Source organism: Salvelinus fontinalis, chromosome 17, assembly GCF_029448725.1.
Source record: "Salvelinus fontinalis isolate EN_2023a chromosome 17, ASM2944872v1, whole genome shotgun sequence".
NCBI classification, from domain to species: domain Eukaryota; kingdom Metazoa; phylum Chordata; class Actinopteri; order Salmoniformes; family Salmonidae; genus Salvelinus; species Salvelinus fontinalis.
The window spans coordinates 15,135,073-15,155,768 of NC_074681.1; the positions used below are offsets into that span (position 1 = coordinate 15,135,073).

At 42.9% G+C, this 20,696-nt stretch overlaps 2 protein-coding genes across 3 annotated transcripts in view; one reads left to right on the forward strand and one right to left on the reverse strand.

Moving 5' to 3' along the window:
* The window catches only part of LOC129813765 (CDK5 and ABL1 enzyme substrate 1-like), a 31,875-nt gene extending 27,348 nt beyond the window's left edge, over positions 1 to 4,527 (forward strand). For both annotated transcript variants that reach the window (XM_055866269.1, XM_055866270.1), the window contains one exon: positions 503 to 4,527. In XM_055866269.1, the coding sequence (XP_055722244.1) occupies positions 503 to 643 (141 nt within the window). In that variant the 3' untranslated portion in view covers positions 644 to 4,527. The remainder of the gene's footprint in view (positions 1 to 502) is intronic.
* Positions 4,528 to 8,040: 3,513 nt separating this feature from the next.
* npc1 (Niemann-Pick disease, type C1) overlaps positions 8,041 to 20,696 on the reverse strand; it is a 30,685-nt gene continuing 18,029 nt past the window's right edge. Inside the window, exons 15-25 of the mRNA XM_055866271.1 lie at positions 19,867 to 19,994; positions 14,883 to 15,017; positions 14,636 to 14,725; positions 14,316 to 14,506; positions 13,897 to 14,012; positions 13,587 to 13,716; positions 13,163 to 13,348; positions 11,317 to 11,548; positions 11,017 to 11,130; positions 10,287 to 10,449; positions 8,041 to 9,986 (exon numbers count right to left, since the gene is read on the reverse strand). Coding sequence (XP_055722246.1) covers positions 9,904 to 9,986; positions 10,287 to 10,449; positions 11,017 to 11,130; positions 11,317 to 11,548; positions 13,163 to 13,348; positions 13,587 to 13,716; positions 13,897 to 14,012; positions 14,316 to 14,506; positions 14,636 to 14,725; positions 14,883 to 15,017; positions 19,867 to 19,994 — 1,568 coding nt within the window. The 3' untranslated portion in view covers positions 8,041 to 9,903. The remainder of the gene's footprint in view (positions 9,987 to 10,286; positions 10,450 to 11,016; positions 11,131 to 11,316; positions 11,549 to 13,162; positions 13,349 to 13,586; positions 13,717 to 13,896; positions 14,013 to 14,315; positions 14,507 to 14,635; positions 14,726 to 14,882; positions 15,018 to 19,866; positions 19,995 to 20,696) is intronic.

A 20,696-nucleotide genomic window follows, 5' to 3' on the forward strand; every position in this document is an offset into this window, starting at 1 on the left:
GTGGAAACCATGAGTGCTTTCCTGTCACGCAGACAAACAGCGATCCTGCACGGATTATAGGATTGTTATAGAAGTGTTAGAAGTGTTTCCTGTAAAGCTGGGATCCTTAGTGGTGAAACTGCCATGTCCGTTTGGGATATTACAACAACAAAGATGTTACTTCAAACAACCAACACTTTCCCCCCCCCCATCCACAAAAACAATGACAAATGCGTCTGGGGCAACCAGTGGCGGCTGTTTCACCTTTTGCAGATCCCAGCTTTAATGTTAAACTTTTATAAACATGTAATAAAAATAGGATGGTTATATAATATTGATATGGTTATTTTTCAAACATTATAAATATCTGCGTGACAGGAAAGCACCACATGACAGATAGCAAAGTGGCTAGCTCACGGATCGTAGACAAAAGTATTTTCAGTCACTACATATTAATATATTAAGTAGTACAGTGGTTTAGTTACTACATCACCTCTCCTCTCCCTTTTTTCCTAATTTGTAGAAACTGGAGGAGAGGTTTCGTGTGAACAGGAGAGAGCTGATAGCCTTTGAGTTCCCTGTGCTTGTAGCCCTGGAGTTCAACCTGTACCTGCCTGAGCACGAGGTCATGCCCCACTACAGACGCCTCGTCCAGACTTCCTAGCATTAGTGACCCGTCAGGAGGAGCACGTAGACCATGCCCTTCTGATCCAGGACCAGAATCTACACCACACCCTCCTCCCCACCCCACCACTGGGTGCCACGACCATGTCTCCTCTCTGCAGCCTGGGGATCCATTATGGACCATGATGTTGGAGCTCCACTACACTCTACTGCAGGCCACATTCATATGTTCATTTTCAGATCGAGACTGGAAAGCAGCCAAAGTGACACGTATTTCCTTACACGTATTCTTCAACATTTTTCTCAGACTTTTACTCCTACATTCGACACTAGCTACATCTTCAAAAGACTTACACTATGATTCAAAGTTTGGGGTCACTTAGAAATGTCCTTGTTTTTGAAAGAAAAGCAAATTTTTTGGTCCATTAAAATAACATCAAACTGATCAGAAATACAGTGTAGACATTGTTAATGTTGTAAATTACTATTGTAGCTGGAAATAAAAAATGTTTTTAAAATGGAATATCTACATAGGTGTACAGAGGCCCATTATCAGCAACCATCACTCCTGTGTTCCAATGGCACATTGTGTTAAAAGGCTAATTGATCATTAGAAAACCCTTTTGAAATTATGTTAGCACAGCTGAAAACTGTTGTGCTGATTAAAGAAGCAATAACACTGGCCTTCTTTAGACTAGTTGAGTATCTGGAGCATCAGCATTTGTGGGTTTGATTACAGGCTCAAAATGGCCACAAACAAATAACTTTCTTCTGAAACTCATCAGTATATTCTTGTTCTGAGAAATGAAGGCTATTCCATGTGAGAAATTGCCAAGAAACTGAAGATCTCGTACAACGCTGTGTACTACTCCCTTCACAGAACAGCGTAAACTGTCTAACCAGAATAGAAAGAGGAATGGGAGGCCCCGGTGCACAACTGAGCAAGAGGACAAGTACATTAGAGTGTCTAGTTTGATAAATAGACGCCTCACAAGTCCTCAACTGGCAGCTTCATTAAATAGTACCCGCAAAACACCAGTCTCAACGTCTACAGTGAAGAGGCGACTCTGGGATACTGGCCTTCTAGGCAGAGTTGCAAAGAAAAAGCGTTATCTCAGACTGGCCAATAAAAATAAAAGATTAAGATAGGCAAAAGAACACACATACTGGACAGAGGAAGATTGGAAAAAAGTGTTATGGACAGACAAATCTAAGTTTGAGGTGTTCGGATCACAAAGAAGAACATTCGTGAGACGCAGAAAAAATGAAAAGATACTGGAGGAGTGCGTGACGCCATCTGTCAAGCATGGGGTAGGCAATGTGATGGTCTGGGAGGGCTTTGGTGGTGGTAAAATGGGAGATTTGTACAGGGTAAAAGGGATCTTGAAGAAGGAAGGCTATCACTCCATTTTGATACGCCATGCCATACCCTGTGGACGGTGCTTAATTGGAGCCAATTTCCTCCTACAACAGGACAATGACCCAAAGCACAGCTCCAAACTATGCAAGAACTATTTAGGGAAGAAGCAGTCAGCTGGTATTCTGTCTATAATGGAGTGGCCAGCACAGTCACCGGATCTCAACCCTATTGAGCAGTTGTGGGAGCAGCTTGACCGTATGGTACGTAAGATGTGCCCATCAAGCCAATCCAACTTGTGGGAGGTGCTTCAGGAAGCATGGGGTGAAATCTCTTCAGATTACCTCAACAAATTGACAATTAGAATGCCAAAGGTTTGCAAGGCTGTAATTGCTGCAAATGGAGGATTCTTTGACAAAAGCAAAGTTTGAAGGACACAATTATTATTTCTAAACTTGTCAACATTTTCTATTCATTTTGCAACTAATTTCATGTATGTTTTCATGGAAAACAAGGACATTTCTAAGCGACCCCAAACTTTAACGGTAGCGTATGAAAGGGAGAATCCGATCTTCCTCCACTTTGAAAAACAAACTAAAAAATATCAACACTTTTTACATCCTCTGCTTTTTTCTGAGGTTTCATGTCATCTTTCTAGTTAAAGAGCATTGCAAGATTATCTTTTTCAAAGCAAATTATTGCCTTGTGATTGTTGGTTTCACTAATCACATTTTTATTTTTAGATCCCATCTTTATTTTTTTGAGAGAGAGATGATTGATTTCCTTGGTCCCTCATTCCTATGTTGAACTTGGTAGCCCAAAGTTAGCTAAAGTTGTTCAGAACTATTTCCTAATCCTTCCTTGGCTTGTTCTGGTTGCCTTATGATCATCATACGAATGAATTGCGCTGCAGAATGACAGGACTGTTATCAACGTGAATGTGCGTTTTGAAAGACATTTTCCAGTCTCTCCTCATTATAAGTATACTTTTGAATAGTGCAGATATGGATGGATGTGATTTGGATGTCATAAGGTGAATGCACCAATTTGTAAGTCGCTCTGGATAAGAGCGTCTGCTAAATGACTTAAATGTAAATGTAATTTGAGAATTACTTGTGATGAAACAAACTGATTCTGATCAAGTTCAGTTGACTCAAACCACAAAAGGGCAAGTTGATGTAAATGGTTCTCCATTTATTTTCTCATCCATTTTCCCTTTTCTATTTTCTAGCCACCAATCCCACTATCAGCATGACAATTTATAAAAAAATGTGTAAAATACACAGATTTAATGGGATTTTATACTGTATAGTATTCAGTACATTTAAGTACTCTTTTTTTCTACCTGTGGAGTGCTTGCTTTGGATATTCGGTGACTGGGCCTACTCTTATCAGTGTGTAGTCTCCTGTGCTCTATGTTAGAGTGTGTTATCAGTGCGTTTCTCGTGCTATACTGGAGTGGGTGGAAAGGTATTGGAAGCAAGTCATGATGATACCAATGATACAGGTCTGGTATTGAAGCTGAACCTCTTAATCACAATATCTGTCATGACCACAGCAAGTGTTTAAATGGCATGGTATCTGTCATGACCACAGCAAGTGTTTAAATGGCATGGTATCTGTCATGACCACAGCAAGTGTTTAAATGGCATGGTATCTGTCATGACCGGCCCAAGTGTTTAAATGGCATGGTATCTGTCATGACCACAGCAAGTGTTTAAATGGCATGGTATCTGTCATGACCACAGCAAGTGTTTAAATGGCATGGTATCTGTCATGATCACCAATATTGTTGTGCCACCAATCTTTTATGACGAGTAGTTCAAGCTCGAAAGTCACCTTTGGAATGGTATGCTAATGGGATTGTTGTGACATCATAGCAGTGTTACCAAGAGTTTCTCTTATTTTATTAGATCCAACTTTAGTCTTTTGAACACTTATCTTTTTCTTTGGTTTGAATGGACAAATCAAACAGGCCTTACAGAAACGAGCTTTATGCTACATGGACATATCCATGTCTGATCAGAAAGTTTAGGATGGTGAAAATCCTTTTGTCATGCACCTCAGCCACACCCTAAGTGCAATGCTTATTAAATTACCCTTTTCAAATGTGTGTCGCTGTAATATTGACCTGTAATGTTGGGTATGTATTCTCTCAATCTGAAATTGACTATAGACTCTTTGATACAACAACGTAGGTTGATACTGAACTATGTCACTGAGAAACATGGATACATTGTTCAAGTAAAAATAGACAATGTGTGAATTGCCATGCGCTTGAATCAGGCCTTTTGTATACAACACAGAAGGGTTGGATAAAACAAGTTTTATTTGACTTTAATCTGATTGCTGTGATTGAGTAATCAGAAAAGATGGATAGTGCTGAAATTGGGGTGAAATACTTTTGGGAGAAGTTCTGATTCTATTTGTAAGCCCAAAAGGTTTTGTCATAGGATACCCACGTTTAGGCTTTGCCAGAAAGCTGATGGTCAACAACATCCAAATACACATGCGTATGTTTGTAAATATACTGCTTTGCTTATTCAATAAAAACAAGATTCCTGAAATGTGAGTGGCTTCGCTTAATTTTGTGTTACTCTCTCCTGATGTTTCTGAATTGATTTACTGCCATAACATGAGATATCTGGTTTCACTCTTAAAATTAGTTGCAGAAAACCAATAGCATTTATTACAATTCAACCATGCATGAAGCAGTGCATGTTTCTCATTATACAAATCATAAACCCTTGAACGTGAGGTTTAGCCCAAATGTTAAAAAGCCTGTTACACATCAGCACTGTGATGTTGAGTCTGTCACCCAACCGGGTGTAATTTAGCCTGAATATTAAAGTATGTCTCACATATCCCTTTGCATAAGAGCATCAGAAACAACTCCAAGTCAGTGTGAGTTGAGAAGGCCAGCCAGTGCTAATGAGTTGTGGCTCTCCCATATGGAGCTCAGGGAACATGTTGTGCCCGGCTATGGCTCTGCTGCAATCTGAGAGGACAGTTTCTCAGGGAGAGGGAGGAAGGAAAATATAGCGAATGTAAGGGAAAGATAGAGAAAAGGAGGGAACAAATGGGCTCTCCCAGTACCGTCTGACACACATCCAAGGTAAACAAGGGGGGCGGGCGGGCAGTCACGCCAGTCCCAGTCTTGTGCTACCATCAAAACAAACAGTTCCAGGCCTGGCCACGGCCACATGGCCTATATGGCTTAGCCCTCTTCATTGATACCCCTAATACCCCTCTCAGAGCCTCATAAAAGGACAATTGACTGCTCTTCCTAGGGTTGGCTCACACATCAGCCACCGCCATTGTACCAAATATGTGTTCCATCGTTTGGGGGGCAAGCCCCCTGGCCTTGTCTATTGCCCTTCCCGCTGTTAAAATAACACTTGGCTGAAACGGCAGTTTGCCCCCTAGGCCTTTCCTCCCTCTCCTGATGCTGTGAGTGATGCAGTGACTCAGGGCTTTTCACCCCAGGTCAGACCCCGGGCCGCTGCTGGGCCCACCACCATTATGGCCTGAACGTTTGAAAACAAGGAAGTGAATGTTGGGAACTGAATGGTGAGTGTTGTTTGTGGCCGTCAGTGGGAGAGGGACTCCCTAGTTGGCTGTTTGTCTGGTCAGCAGGGGGGGGGGGGGGTGTATTCAGCGATGTGAAATGTTGCAGATAGAAATAGATATAGGGAATCATATCAATGTGAACGTTGTGTAACGTTACAGACCCCAGACAGCACTGCAGGTGGACCTGTGTGTGAATCTGATCCTCTCCACAGGCATTTCACTATACCCGCAATAACATCTGCTAAACACGTATGTGACCAATAACATTTGATTTGAGATGACTCTCTAGTCCCACTGTTCCACTCAGTCTAGTTTGGCGTCAACTGAGCCCGGCTGTAACAGAAAACCAGTGACGCAAAACAGGGTATTAAATGTCTCTCTCACCTTACTTATTAATGTACCCTTTAAAGTGATTCAGCCCAAGTGATTCAGTCAAGTGGAAAACCTGGCCGGAAATTGAACCCCAAGGAAAGTGTTGGCAGCAATTAAGGGCACTCAATGACTTATTAGGGGTACTTTGGAGAAAGCCAAGGTGTCGACAAGAAGTATGTGTATTTTCATGAACCAGCTTTGAGAGGTGTTGCAGAATTTGCTTTGGATTCCTGGTAGGCGACTAGCAAGAGAGCAGGACATCGTCCTCTGTATGCCCTTATAATCATGTGGTGCTTGACTAAGTATTTTAGAAAGCATATGTCGTTGTGACAGTAAGGCGTCATGGCAACGCATGTAAGGCAAAGGGACCCTCACATGGCGACAGGAGCTGCCTGATAATGTGTCAATTTACTGTATGCCTTCTCTTAAAGTCGCCACTGCAATCTCTACATTATTTCACATTAAATATTTCCGCTGCGGCAAGAAACGCAAAATGACTCGTTTAAAAAAAAGAAAAACCCATTCAACTTGAGGAATGTAATAATGTACCATGCCAGTATGGTAACTGGTACTGCACAGTTAGCCTTCTTACTCTTTGTGCCAGTAGAACGTTTACATCACATGCTTTAGTTTAGTGGGCTGCTGCTGCCATTTTGGCCCACATTTCTACTTTTATTAACCATTTTCTGCTGTTATAAACAAAGTAGTGTAATATGGGTTGACTCTCTTTCCTTAGAATAATGAATCTCAAAGTACATAATGTACATTGAGGTCAGCAAATCATATTTTATCATCTAGCGCTGGTGACCAATTAATGAGCTCATTCACTCATAAAACCATATTGATTATTTTATGGTTCATTCAATGACGATATGAGGCCCCACGGGGAATGTAGTTTTTCCCAGGGATTGATAATCCAAGGTCACAGTCATCCAGACCAGACAGACAGAGAGGCCACAGCCAGAACTCAGTCTGCCTGGCTCCCCAGTGCAAACTGAATGGATGAAAAATGCTGTACTTGAATATCTGCAAGATACAGCAACCTTGCACCTGATAGATAGTAAACTACAGTATAGTATGGTTGCCGTTCATAAACATTACCTTGATGTTTCACGGCTATATTCATATTCTCATTTATTAAGCTGATTGAGGGACAGATGCTAAAAATAAGCAAAAGCATGATGGTGTAATGTACAGTATCTGACATTCAATAATTCAGTGTAGCTGTCTCTATTCAAATAAACAGTTGACATAAAATAATGCAAAACCTAATCTCTGGCATGTGATTTGCAACCTGGAGAAAACCAGCAATGTCAAATCATCTGTACATGACAGCCATATTCTTATTCATAGAACAGCAGTGTGGGTCAGGTGAGGGGTCCAGGGAGAGGTGAGCCACACAGGGCTTACATAAACCCCCCCAATTCTCCCCTCCCTCTGTTCCACTCTCCTACATGTATATATTAGTCTATGTTCTCCTTCGACACTCTCCTGCCCCAGCCAGGGGGAAATTTATATTTTAATCTCCGCCAGATTCAATGAACAGCCCAAACGATGAGAGAGAAAATGGATGAATAAATGATGAAGTGGCAGTTTGTATGACAAGGCTGTTAAAGCACTTGCCAAGTCAGGACAGAAAGGGAGTTGACACTGTTGCAAACCATCAGTCCTCGGTTTGGCAGTCGATTCCAGTTAGGATATTATGTTCAATGTGGGACATGGAAGCAGACACACTGTGGGTGAAGTTCGAAGTTCAAAGTTCATATTGTTAGAACTGGTTGTTGGGTTTTAAAATACAGGAAAAATAGGAATAAAATCTTTAAAATACTCATGTCTCACAACCACAAGACAGAAAAAATAAACGTGAGCCCTCAAATTGGCAGTAAATGTAAAGCATTGAATCTACCATGTTAGACCACATCCACCTGAAGTGAGGAAATATTGCATAACAACCACTGTAGCCTTACAGACTATTGAAAAATAGGTCAACACCATTAGTCGGGAGAGGTATTCGACACAGCAGACAGCTACTATGATATCTGGCTCCACAATGTGGTCACTTTGTACATAACAACCATCAACCATAATAGAACATCTATTCTATTGTGTGAGGTTACTCAAATAAGACACACATAAGATATTAGTAAGTGATTTATTTCCCCCCCCCAAAATCAGAGAAATCTATAGTGGTGCATCTTTTCCGCAACACCACTAGGAGGTTCTACTGCACATTACATTTCATCTGTCAAGACCGGGTTGCAATGCAGCCCACAAATTAAAATAGTTAAAAATTAAGATTTTCATTCAAGACTGGTTACAATATTACAACATTGTGCATCTCCTTTCCAGCACCAATGCGCAGCATTGTCAAAAAGCATGTCTGTCTGTTACAAACATTTCGAGCCACTAGTTGCCCCATAATAACCATTACGTTAATATCTAGGCTCAATCCTTACATTCTGAATTACTACAGACAACTGGACACTACCCTTAACTGTAAGCAAAAACATCACTTCAAAACAGGGAGTCAGCCCAAGCTCACTACAATGTCAAAAAAAAGAAAGAATAACTACTATACTCCTTGGCCTAGAAAACCTCTGTACTTAGTTCTGCTTTATCGATCATAATTAAATAGACAAGGGGACCCTGATCCGAGATCAGCACTCTTACTCTGAGTTGCTTTGTGAATACGGACCCCTGGCTATAGGGAATACATAGCGTCACACAATATTGTTATTATAACATTAATAAAATTACCTCAATCCAACTGGTAAAGTGTTCAGTAACTGTACAACCATAGAAATATAAATTACAGAATTATAGTTATTGTGTTTATGTGTGGATTACCAACACATCCAAGGTACATTTTTTCTTTAAATATTTTTTCATTATTAGTTACATTACAGTGTAAATCGGTACAGTATACATCAATGATTCGTCATATCAAATAGCTATTCTCAGAGAAGTCAACCTTTGCATATATTATCACTCTTTACACATAGTATTTAGCTAATCCCAATTTTTTAAAACACTGTCTGGTTTCACAACTATTGATCCCCAAAATAAACTAAAGGGTAGCATCGGTTTTATGATCTAAACTAGAAGGTTGTGGGAGTTGAAGTTTCTCCTAATGTCACACTGCTGACTTCCTGTGTTGAGAGAGAAAACGTCATCGTATTGCATCGTTTCATCGTATTGCTGTTTATGTTGATTTAGGGGGATATTCTAGGTTACTGAAATGAGTTGTGTTCATTTGGCACCAAACGGGAAAAAAAGGGACAAAAACAGGGAGGGACTACCTGGGCCCATATTGACAAAGCGTCTTCAGAGTAGGAATAGTGATTATTTTGTTTTGACACAGCTGCTACTCGCTGTTTATTATCTATGCATAGTCACTTTACCCCTACCTACATGTACAAATAACCTCGACTAACCTGTACATTGACTCGGTAGCGGTACCCCCTCAGTATTGTTATTTTAGTGTGTTTTTACTTTAGTTTATTTAGTAAATATTTTCTCTACACTGTATTGTTGGTGAAGGGCTTGTAAGTAAGCGTTTCACGGTAAGGTTGTATTCGGAGCATGTGACTAATAACATTTGATGATTTTGATTTAGGACCAGCTCCCACCTGTCAACGTAATCCTATTCATTGTGATCTAAAAGGCAAAACTGATCCTAAATCAGTACTGCTACTCTGAGATGCTTTGTGAATATAGGCCCTGGACTTCAGTTGCAAAACATTTGCCCCTGTGTACACTATTGCATACTACCCAGAATTGTCCTTGAGAATTAAATTGGCGAAAAGAAGAACTTGAGAAGGCCTCTGACAGACACCCCACACTGTTATTCCTGAGTTGCATCCCTGCAATACGCTGCGTAGTGAATGGTTGATGAGTGTGTCAATAATCATAGAAACAGCTGCTCCTGTCGCACTGAGTCACCCCACAGTCTCTCCCAGACCAGACAGACTGGTTAGTTGGTTCATACCATTGTCCTGTCTCTAGAAGTTGAGGAGGCGTTCCCTTTCTGTGCCGGCGTAGCGTTTGTTGGCTGCAAACACCTTGGCCTTGTTCACCGAAGGACCTGAGGCGAGAGACAGATGGTGTCATTTTTTCAAAGGCATAATCGTTAAGGACTCTTGGGAGGCAACCTCCTTCCTATTCCATGCAGTGTAAACATAGACATACAGACAAACTGGTACTTACGGTGTTGAGGCACAACATACTCCGGTGTTAAGCAAATATGAATTTCAGGGCACACTTCCTTTTGTTGATAGAGGGTGCTAGTGAGCTTACAGAGAAGTGCTATAGTGTGCTGTTCAGAAGGGGAATTATATGTGAGGTGAAAGGCCACACATTTACACACAAACCACACCATGCGTACCTGCGTAGCTGAGCAGCACAGGGAGGAAGATGAGTCCGTGCGTGGCCCCCAGCAGCACCATAGCCAGGTACATGCGGAAGTAGAAGATCTGGAAGATCTGGGACTTGGACAGAGCCAGGATCAGGATGCCTCCAAACTTAGTCAGAGTGATCCCACTGAACACCTGGGAGAAGAGGAGCCATGGTTTAGTTATATTCTGCTGGGCAGCATTCCCTCCAGTCAATAATGAGTAAAATAACCAGTTTCTAAAAACCTGAGTAAAACAAGGAAGTCATTTCTACTTTTCTAGATATTCCATTCAAGCCAAGAATTCAATTTTACAATTCCACAGTTCATTTTGCAATAATATTTTTACATGTCAGATATACTGCTATTTCAGAATTATTGGGCAAAGGATGAACTAAATGCTTTTTCTTAAAAAGAATATTCAGACATTGAGCCATTTCTATGGACAGAATACAGCGTGCCAGTCTGTGGTGAACTACAAGAGTAGAGCTGGGGTGTATTCATTATTCATATTCCGTTGCAAAACATTTTGTCTGGTGCAAATTGTTTCGCAACCTAAACAGTTTACCGTTTACTCCAGATACTACAAGGAAGCAAACAGAACACAACATGGAGGGACCTACCGGAATTTGTCCTATCGAAACAATCGTTTTAGTTCTAAACCGTTTTACAGACTAAACATTTTGCAATGGAATCGAACTAATGAATACACCCCTGTACTTACTGAGCTGCCCATGTGGGCCAGAGCCTCCTCAGCCCTCTCCACCCTGGTACTCTTCACACTGATGGAGAAGGCCCTCACTATGTGACTGCAGAACTCCACAGAGATACCACAGCTCTGCAACACACACAAACAATTAATAAACTGGGAATACTGGGCTGTGTCCACAACAAAGAGTTTTCTGCATCCTCTTGGTGGCAAAATGTGGCAATAAAAAATGACTACCAAAACAACCCAGATATGCCAAGTTATAGGATGACATGATTTTAAAATCAGCTGCTATCAGCCCGTTTCTTCACTCACCATGACAAGGTTGACGAGGGACACAGCGTTGAGGCTGATGTCCCAGAGCCACATGACCCCGAACATGTTGACCAGGATCATGGCGATGGTGATGCTGACCAGCACTCCTGACCACAGCTCAAAGCCCAGCAGCACCGTGGTAACCACAAAGATGGCCGCCAGCGACACGCCCAGCTGGAAGACCGTGTCGTAGGCTATGGTCAGGTACTGCTCATAGAACACGTAGAACACACTGGAGGGAAAACAACGGGTACAATTGAAGACTAATCTAATTCAACATGACTGTATTACAGGATGTAGAAAGCTACATGTTGTGAAGTGTGTATTTAAAAAGGAACAACATTCATTGCCCTAGTTGTGGCCACTCAAGACACAACATTGTTTTTGGACCAAGAAGCAAATCAAAAAACAAAACAGGGCAACACTTTGACTGGCCAGAATACATACAGATTTCATCTTTCAGACTGGCCTTTCAAATCAAATCAAATTGTATTAGTCACATGTGCCGAATACAACAGGTGTAGACTTTACAGTGAATGCTTACTTACGAGCCCCTAACCAACAATGCAGTTAAAAAAAAATACAGATAAGAATAAGAGATAAAAGTAACAAGTAATTAAAGAGCAGCAGTAAAATAACAACAGCGAGACTATATACAGGGGGGAACCGGTACAGAGTCAATGTGCAGGGGCACTGTTTAATTGACGTAATATGTACATGTAGGTAGAGTTAAAATGACTATGCATAGATGATAACAACAGACAGTAGCAGCGGTGTAAGAGGGGGAGGGGGCAATGCAAATAGTTTGGGTAGCCACTTTATTAGCTGTTCTGGAGTCTTATGGCTTGGGGGTAGAAGCTGTTTAGAAGCCTCTTGGCGCTTCGGTACCGCTTGCCATGCGGTAGCAGAGAGAACAGTCTATGACCTAGGGTGGATGGAGTCTGACAATTTTTAGGGCCTTCCTCTGACACCACCTGGTATAGAGGTCCTGGATGGCAGGAAGCTTGGCCCCAGTGATGTACTGGGCCGTTCGCACTACCCTCTGTAGTGCCTTGCGGTTGGAGGCCGAACAGTTGCCATACCAGGCAGTGATGCAATCAGTCAGGATGCTCTCGATGTTGAAGCTGTAGAACCTTTTGCGAATCGGAGGACCCATGCCAAATCTTTTCAGTCTCCTGAGGGGAAATAGGTTTTGTCGTGCCCTCTTCACGACTGTCTTAGTGTGCTTGAACCATGTTAGTTTGTTGGTGATGTGGACACCAAGGAACTTGAAGCTCTCAACCTGCTCCACTACAGCCCCGTCGATGATAATGGGGGCGTGCTCGGTCCTCCTTTTCCTGTAGTCCACAATCACCTCCTTTGTCTTGATCACATTGAGCGAGAGGTTGTTGTCCTGGCACCACACAGTCAGGTCTCTGACCTCCTCCCTATAGGCTGTCTCATCTTTGTCTGTGATCAGGCCTACCACTATTGCGTCATCGGCAAACTTAATGATGGCGTTAGAGTCATGCCTGGCCGTGCAGTCATGAGTGAACAGGGAGTACAGGAGGGGACTGAGCACGCACCCCTGAGGGGCCCTGTGTTGAGGATCAGCGTGGCAGATGTGCCACAAAACCAGTTCTGCCTCCAGGACAAGACTCATGACAATAAACGACAATTATTGTCAACCTGCAAGATTTTACCAGTGACTTTTATAGCAGCAGGTAAGCCAGTGACACTGACCCTTTGCAGGAAAAGCCTCACCCTTTTAAGTGAGGGTGATATTGAAACAACACTGGAGCAGATAACTCCTATTTGAGTGAAAAATCTGGAATCCTTAACTAACATAGGAGTTAGCCTAGTTTACCTGTAGGGGAAGACTTTGTGTCCCATGGCGGTTGTGATGTTGTCAGCCAGCACGCGGGCCATCTTCATGGCGTCTATAAAGTCAGGTGAGTCCTTGAGGATGGTGTGGTAGGTCATGAAGTAGGTGGCCCCCACAGACGTGTCGTTCCCCTTTAGAACCACCGCTGAACTGTAGGCCGCGTGACCACTACAGGACCACAAAGACCAAGTTAGAGACAGAGTCATTCAGTTAAAAGGAATTTCAATTCCCTTAAACTGAATGATTCATTTGCAAATGTAAGCGTTCATAGACAATTCTATCAGAGCTGTGGTGAAAAGCAAAGATTCAGACGAGTGGTTTACCGTCAACTCAAACCCCACATCCAATATTTCTCAATACACAATCCATTATGAGCTATACCTGGATTGCCAGGCACAATAATTACCCTTTCCCACACTTGACATTGGGGTTGTCTGACAGGAACATGGGTAGGAACTTCATGAAGTCCTGTTCCGTAGGCCTCAGCTTCCCAATGGGGGTCAAGGGGCGGCAATGCACACACGACGTGTTCACCACTGATGAGAGTAGACAAATAGGTACTTCAATACAATATTTTATAACATCAAATTACAAAGAAAATTGCAGAATGCCCCAGAATAGTTGTAATATCTTCAGTGTGTGTGTGTTACCTGAGGCATTGCAGAAGGCCCCAGAAGAGTTGTAATATCTTCAGTGTGTGTGTGTGTGTGTGTTACCTGAGGCATTGCAGAAGGCCCCAGAAGAGTTGTAATATCTACAACAGGTGGACTGAGGCTTGACCCAGTCAAAGTAATCATCCAGCCACGACGACGGGTTGAATCCTATAGTGGTGCTGGGGGACAATAACACGGACAGTATTTGATCCTTTTCTATTGGAAGATATTCAAGAAAGTCTCATAATTCCTTCAAACAAGAAGGTATTTGTCAATGAGTTCACTGCTATAACAACAGCAGCTAAACCCAGAGTTCTAGTCACCCTGTTTGAGCTAGACTGACTCCACAGCATAATACTGATGTCAACATGCAGTCCAAAGGTAAAAAGAGTGGAGGGGAGGGGGGGGGGGGGGGGGGTTGCTGTTGCTTCACTCACTAGTTGCTGTAAGGGAGGTGGTGTGTGAGTGTGTGTGTCACTCACTAGTTGCTAATGAGAGATGCTGTGTAGACCTGTTGGATCAGAGAGTTATTGTTGCAGCCCACCCCTCCACACACAGAGTTCTGGCCCTCCAGACTCAGGTAGTCATGGCCGTCCTCCACCACGAAGTAGACCGGAGGACCTGTGTGGAGGTACGTACTCAGGTTCTTAAAGTAGTCCAGCACGTACGAGTCCTATAGGATGAGAGATTCAATAGAGAGATGTCCAGCATGAGCCAATGTATCAAAACTAAGAGCACAACACCAAACGTCATTAGCCCACTGAGTGGGGCTGGTGGGGTTAGCCGTACTAGACATACTTACATCAGGCATGGAGAGCTTCTGGTCCAGTCCAATCTCTACCTTATTGGTGACAGCAATACTGAAGGACAGCAGCCCCACAAACACAGCCACCTGTCCAAGAAGAGGAGACATTAAAGACACACTATGGACGTTTAGTAGCTAAATGTTTACATCAATTGTTGGCTTAAATGCTGGCTCTATTGTACATTTACATTCAAATCTGAGTACCAGCACTCCTTGAGGATGAAGAGGGTGTAGATGTACTCACCACTATGGGTCTGACCCACTCCTTGAGGATAAAGGGGGCGTAGATATTCTTGAAGAAGCGGAAGAGGAAGCCATCAGTCTTCTCGTCCTTGCCCTCTGGCAGCTTCACACAGCACATAATGTCCAGACGATTCTCCTGGCAACACAACACGTTCATTCTTGAAGCACAAGAGAATGATACAAGTTATTGCGCTAACGCTAGTCAACAATGGCTCCAAAAATTACCTTCAACTTCCTTCAAACTGCACACAGAGACATACAAATTGTATCCATGAGTTTCTCAACCAGTTGAAAGCATGTGAATGCATCCAACTGGTATTTATAACTTCACAACTGGTAAATTCCAACCTCCCACGTGGTTACGAATGCAGGAGAAGGCCCCAAGGACCCAATTAGTAAAACAGGTATTGAGAATTTACTTCCATATTAGACAACTCCAGTGTCTCTATCTGAAAGAGCTGAAAAATCTGGATCCCTACAAATCAGCTGGGCTAGGGAATCTCGACCCTCTCTTCCTAAAATGATCCGCCGCCATTGTCGCAACCACTATTACTAGTCTGTTCAACCTCTTTCGTTTCGTCTCAGATTCCTAAAGATTGGAAAGCGGCTGCAGTCATCCCCCTCTTCAAAAGGGGAGACACTCTAGACCTAAACTGTTACAGAACTACACTGCTCAAAAAAATAAAAGGGAACACTTAAACAACACAATGTAACTCCAAGTCAATCACACTTCTGTGAAATCAAACTGTCCACTTAGGAAGCAACACTGACTGACAATACATTTCACATGCTGTTGCGCAAATGGAATAGACAAAAAGGTGGAAATTAAAACAATTAGCAAGACACCTCCAATAAAGGAGTGATTCTGCAGGTGGTGACCACAGACCACTTCTCAGTTCCTATGCTTCCTGGCTGATGTTTTGGTCACTTTTGAATGCTGGCGGTGCTCTCACTCTAGTGGTAGCATGAGACGGAGTCTACAACCCACACAAGTGGCTCAGGTAGTGCAGCTCATCCAGGATGGCACATCAATGCGAGCTGTGGAAAGAAGGTTTGCTGTGTCTGTCAGCGTAGTGTCCAGAGCATGGAGGCGCTACCAGGAGACAGGCCAGTACATCAGGAGACGTGGAGGAGGCCATAGGAGGGCAACAACCCAGCAGCAGGACGCTACCTCCGCCTTTGTGCAAGGAGTAGCACTGCCAGAGCCCTGCAAAATGACCTCCAGCAGGCCACAAATGTGCATTTATTGTCAATCAGTGTTGCTTCCTAAGTGGACAGTTTGATTTCACAGAAGTGTGATTGACTTAGAGTTACATTGTGTTGTTTAAGTGTTCCCTTTATTTTTTTGAGCAGTGTATATCCATCCTGCCTTTCTAAAGCCAAGTGAACAAACAGATCACCGACCATTTCAAATCCCACCGTACCTTCTCCACTATGCAATCTGGTTTCCGAACTGGTCATGGGTGCACCTTAGCCCCGCTCAAAGTCCTAAACGATATCATAACCGCCATCAATAAAAGACAGTACTGTGCAGTCGTCTTCATTGACCTAGCCAAGGCTTTCAACTCTGTCAAATCACCGTATTCTTATCGGCAGACTCAACAGCCTTGGTTTCTCAAATGACTGCCTCGCCTGGTTCACTAACTACTTCTCAGATAGAGTTCAGTGTGTCAAATTGGAAGGCCTGTTGTCCGGACCTCTGGCAGTCTATGGGGGTGCCACAGGGTTCAATTCTCAGGCCGACTCTTTTCTCTGTATATATCAACGATGCCGCTCTTGCTGCGGGTGACTTTGATCCACCTCTACACAGACGACACCATTCTGTATACATCTGGCCCTTCTTTGGACACTGTTAACAAACCGCCAAACGAGCTTCAATGCCATACAACACTCCTTCCATGGCCTCCAACTGCTCTTAAATGCTAGTAAAACTAAAATGCATGCTCTTCAACTGATCGCTGCCCGCACCCACCCGCCCGACTAGTATCACTACTGTGGACGGTTCGGACTTAGAATATGTGGACAACAATAAATACCTAGGTGTCTGGTTAGACTGTAAACTCTACTTCCAGACTCACATTAAGCATCTCCAATCCAAAATTAAATCTCGAATCAGCTTCCTATTTCGCAACAAAGCATCCTTCACTCATGCTGCCAAACTTACCCTCGTAAAACTGACTATCCTACCGATCCTTGACTTCGGCAATATCATTTACAAATTAGCCTCCAACACTCTACTCAGCAAACTGGATGTAGTCTATCCCAGTGCCATCGGTTTTGTCACTAAAGGCCCATATACTACCCATCACTGCAACCTGTATGCTCTCGTTGGCTGGTCCTCACTACATATTCGTCGCCAAACCCACTGGCTCCAGGTCATCTATAAGTCTTTGCTAGGTATAGCTCCGCCGTATCTCAGCTCACTGGTCACCATGTTCTCTGCTGCCAATGACTGGAACGAATTGCAAAAATGACTGAAGTTGGAGACTTATCTCCCCCTCACTAACTTTAAGCGCCACCTGTCAGAGCAGCTTACCAATCGCTGCAGCTGTACACAGCGCATCTGTAAATAGCCCATCCAACCACCTACCTCATCCCCATATTTGTTATTCTTCTCTTTTGCACACCAGTATATCTACTTGCACATCCTCATCTGCACATATATCACTCGTGTAAATTGCAAAATTGTAATTACTTCGCAACTATTGGCCTATTTATTGCCTTACTTCATTTGCACACACTGTATAAAGATTTTTCTATTGTGTTATTGACTGTACGTTTGTTTATACCATGTGTAACTCTGTGTTGTTGCTTTTGTAGCACTGTTTTGCTTTATCTTGACCAGGTCGCAGTTGTAAATGAAAACTTGTTCTCAACTGGCCTACCTGGTTAAATAAAGTTGAAATAAAATAACAAATTAAAAAGTGACATCAGTGCACTGCTCATTTGAAGTAGGCTGTGATGTTCATGCTTAGCTGGGCATGACATGGTAATAATGAACCTGGGAGTTAATAGTGACAGAGAAAGCTGACAGATACTCCAGCAAGCCAACCCTACCCTAGTCCTGTGAGTCATCACCTGTCCTTACCACCGTCCTCACCAGTCCTCTCAGAGGAGCAGCAAATAGTGTGTAAGCATTTCTGTTTTTTAATCCCCAACCAAACTCACCTCTTAGCACACCTTCTGCTTCTGAGTCACCCCACAACCCTCCTCACCAGGCCCTCTGTGACCGGTCTGGAGCGTGAAGTCACGAGCTCTACTGGTCGGCTACAGCATAGCAACTTAGCGGTGCTAAAAGCCCTGGTCTGCCCTAGAAAGCCTAAGTACATTACGATCGCCAGAACGACTAAACAAAACTTGTAGACGGACATTTTGGGCTCTAAAAGGTATTTCTTACAATCATGTTTGATCCCCATAGTGAATTATTTTAAAGTTCAAAGGATCACATGCTGACACAGACCAATCACGGGCCGGCAGGCTACGAGGAGGCTCCCGCCCTCATGCATGTGCACCTAAGGGTGTGTTTTGTGCTGCGCTTTTATCCTCTGTCTAGTTCAAACGTTATCACGTTTAGTGTTCTCCATGGTTAAGTCTGTCCACCATGGTTAAGTCTGTCCACCATGGTTAAGTCTGTCCACCATGGTTAAGTCTGTCCACCATGGTTAAGTCTGTCCACCATGGTTAAGTCTGTCCACCATGGTTAAGTCTGTCCACCATGGTTAGTGTAGTTGTATATACCTATTATAAATGTGTGATTATATTGCATTTTATCCTGCTGATTTTCTTGTGAATTTGGATGTGGTGAAAAGCTCTTAAAATCAAATGTATTATTATTCAGATGAGAGCAGAGTCAACAAGCCTGTCAAGTGGAGATGGAGGTGCTGACCAACGTCTATGGGGCTGACAGAGGATGAGTGTGGAGAACAGAGGATGACAGTATGACAGGGTTTAAGTGCCTTTGAACGGGGTATGGTAGTAGGTGCCAGGCGCACCGGTTTGAGTGTGTCAAGAACTGCAACACTGTTGGCTTTTTCAAGCTCAACAGTTTCCTGTGTGTATCAAGAATGGTCCACCACCCAAAGGACATCCAGCCAACTTGACAACTATGGGAAGTATTGGAGTCAACATGGGCCAGCATCCCCGTTGAACGCTTTCGACACCTTGGAGAGTTCTTGCCCATAAATTTTGGGCTGTTCTAAGAGCAACTCAATAGTAGGAAGGTGTCCTTAATGTTTTGTCCACTCAGTGTACATCATATGTCTGTCTGAGGTCATTCTTTATGATGACAGTTGCACAAATGATAAAGAAGTCTACAAACATATAAAAATACAGAATCAAAATAATGTTTGTGTAGTCCACTCTTTTCTCATGGGGTAATCCAATCTAGCCTAACCGAGTTGGGTTGTTGTGATGGTAGCCCATTCACTTCATTTTCCGGTGGAAGGCCCATGGCCACATGATACCTAGACTAGATAGGGTACTTATTAACTTTGCGCAAATTTGAGTTTGATTTTACAATGCGAGTCAACATGCCGGCATGTTCTGTATTTAACTGTACTAATCGTCACTCGAAAGAGTCTAATCTTAATTCTTCCAATAAATCAACCGGAATTCTGATTATCATAGTATTTGCTGTCCGTTTTGTATTCCAATGTTAACCTGGCTAAGTTCTAGGTAACAGTGAACTTTCAAATTAATCTTCGGATGCAAAGGTTTAACAGTAGGCTAGCATCAGGTTCATATACATTAAAACTAGGTTGACTCTCTCTGGCAGGATGAAAATGACTACGTCGACCATGATCCTTTGCTCGTTACGGCCACTTTCACCATGCCCCTTAGTGATTTTTTTGTGCCATTTAGACCTATTCAGCAACATGGCACGCATCAAATTCAAATACCTCCGGCTTCATGCGCCATTGGGAGTTTTCCCCATAGTCACGTCAGTACTATCACTATTTACTGGTTGTAATGTCCATGCGCCTCACCTCCTGCCTCTTGGCGTCCAGGCCCAGCAGGCTGACGAAGCAGCTGATCTGTAGCAGAAAGTCAATGAATACAGCTAACCCAGCAAACAGGGAGAAGGTCCGCACCGCTGGCATAGTGGACAGGGCCCCTGGAGAAGAAAATAGTAGTTAACTCATTGACAGAGCTCCAGACTAAAGATTGTGGTTACAAAACATTTGCAGTCAATACTGAAATCCATAGAAAGGACCTAGCTGACATCTTCAATTATCTACATCTAGTGTGTTGAGACATATTGTATAATGTAGCCCAGTAGTATGTTTGATTATTGTATAATGTATGATAATTGTAATTTGATGGTTGCTTATATTTGTCCTATTTTAGACATGTACACATGTGTATTAATACACGTGTGAATTGGAAATGTTTGTTAATTTTTTTTATATCCCAACTCTCCCTGAGAAACCCTCAGAGACCATGGAGCAATTAGGGTTAAGTGCCTTGCTCAATGGCACATCAACAGATTTTGCACCTTGTCGGCTCAGGGATTCGAACTAGTAACCTTTTGGTTACTGGCCCAACACACTAACGCTAGGCTACCTGCCGTCCTTAGTATGCCAAGTAGTGTGTGTCAACACTAGAGGCGTTAAGTGATTGAAGGTTACAGGTAGGGCTGTAGCGGTCACAACATTTTGTCAGCCGTGATTGTCAAGCAAATAACTGACGGTCTCACGGTAATTGACTGTTGATGAACATAAACACATTTAGCACCTCCTAGCTTCCACACATAGCCTACAAGCCACTTGTAGGCTACATGCAGATTTTTGGAACATCTATATTTAAAAAAAATACT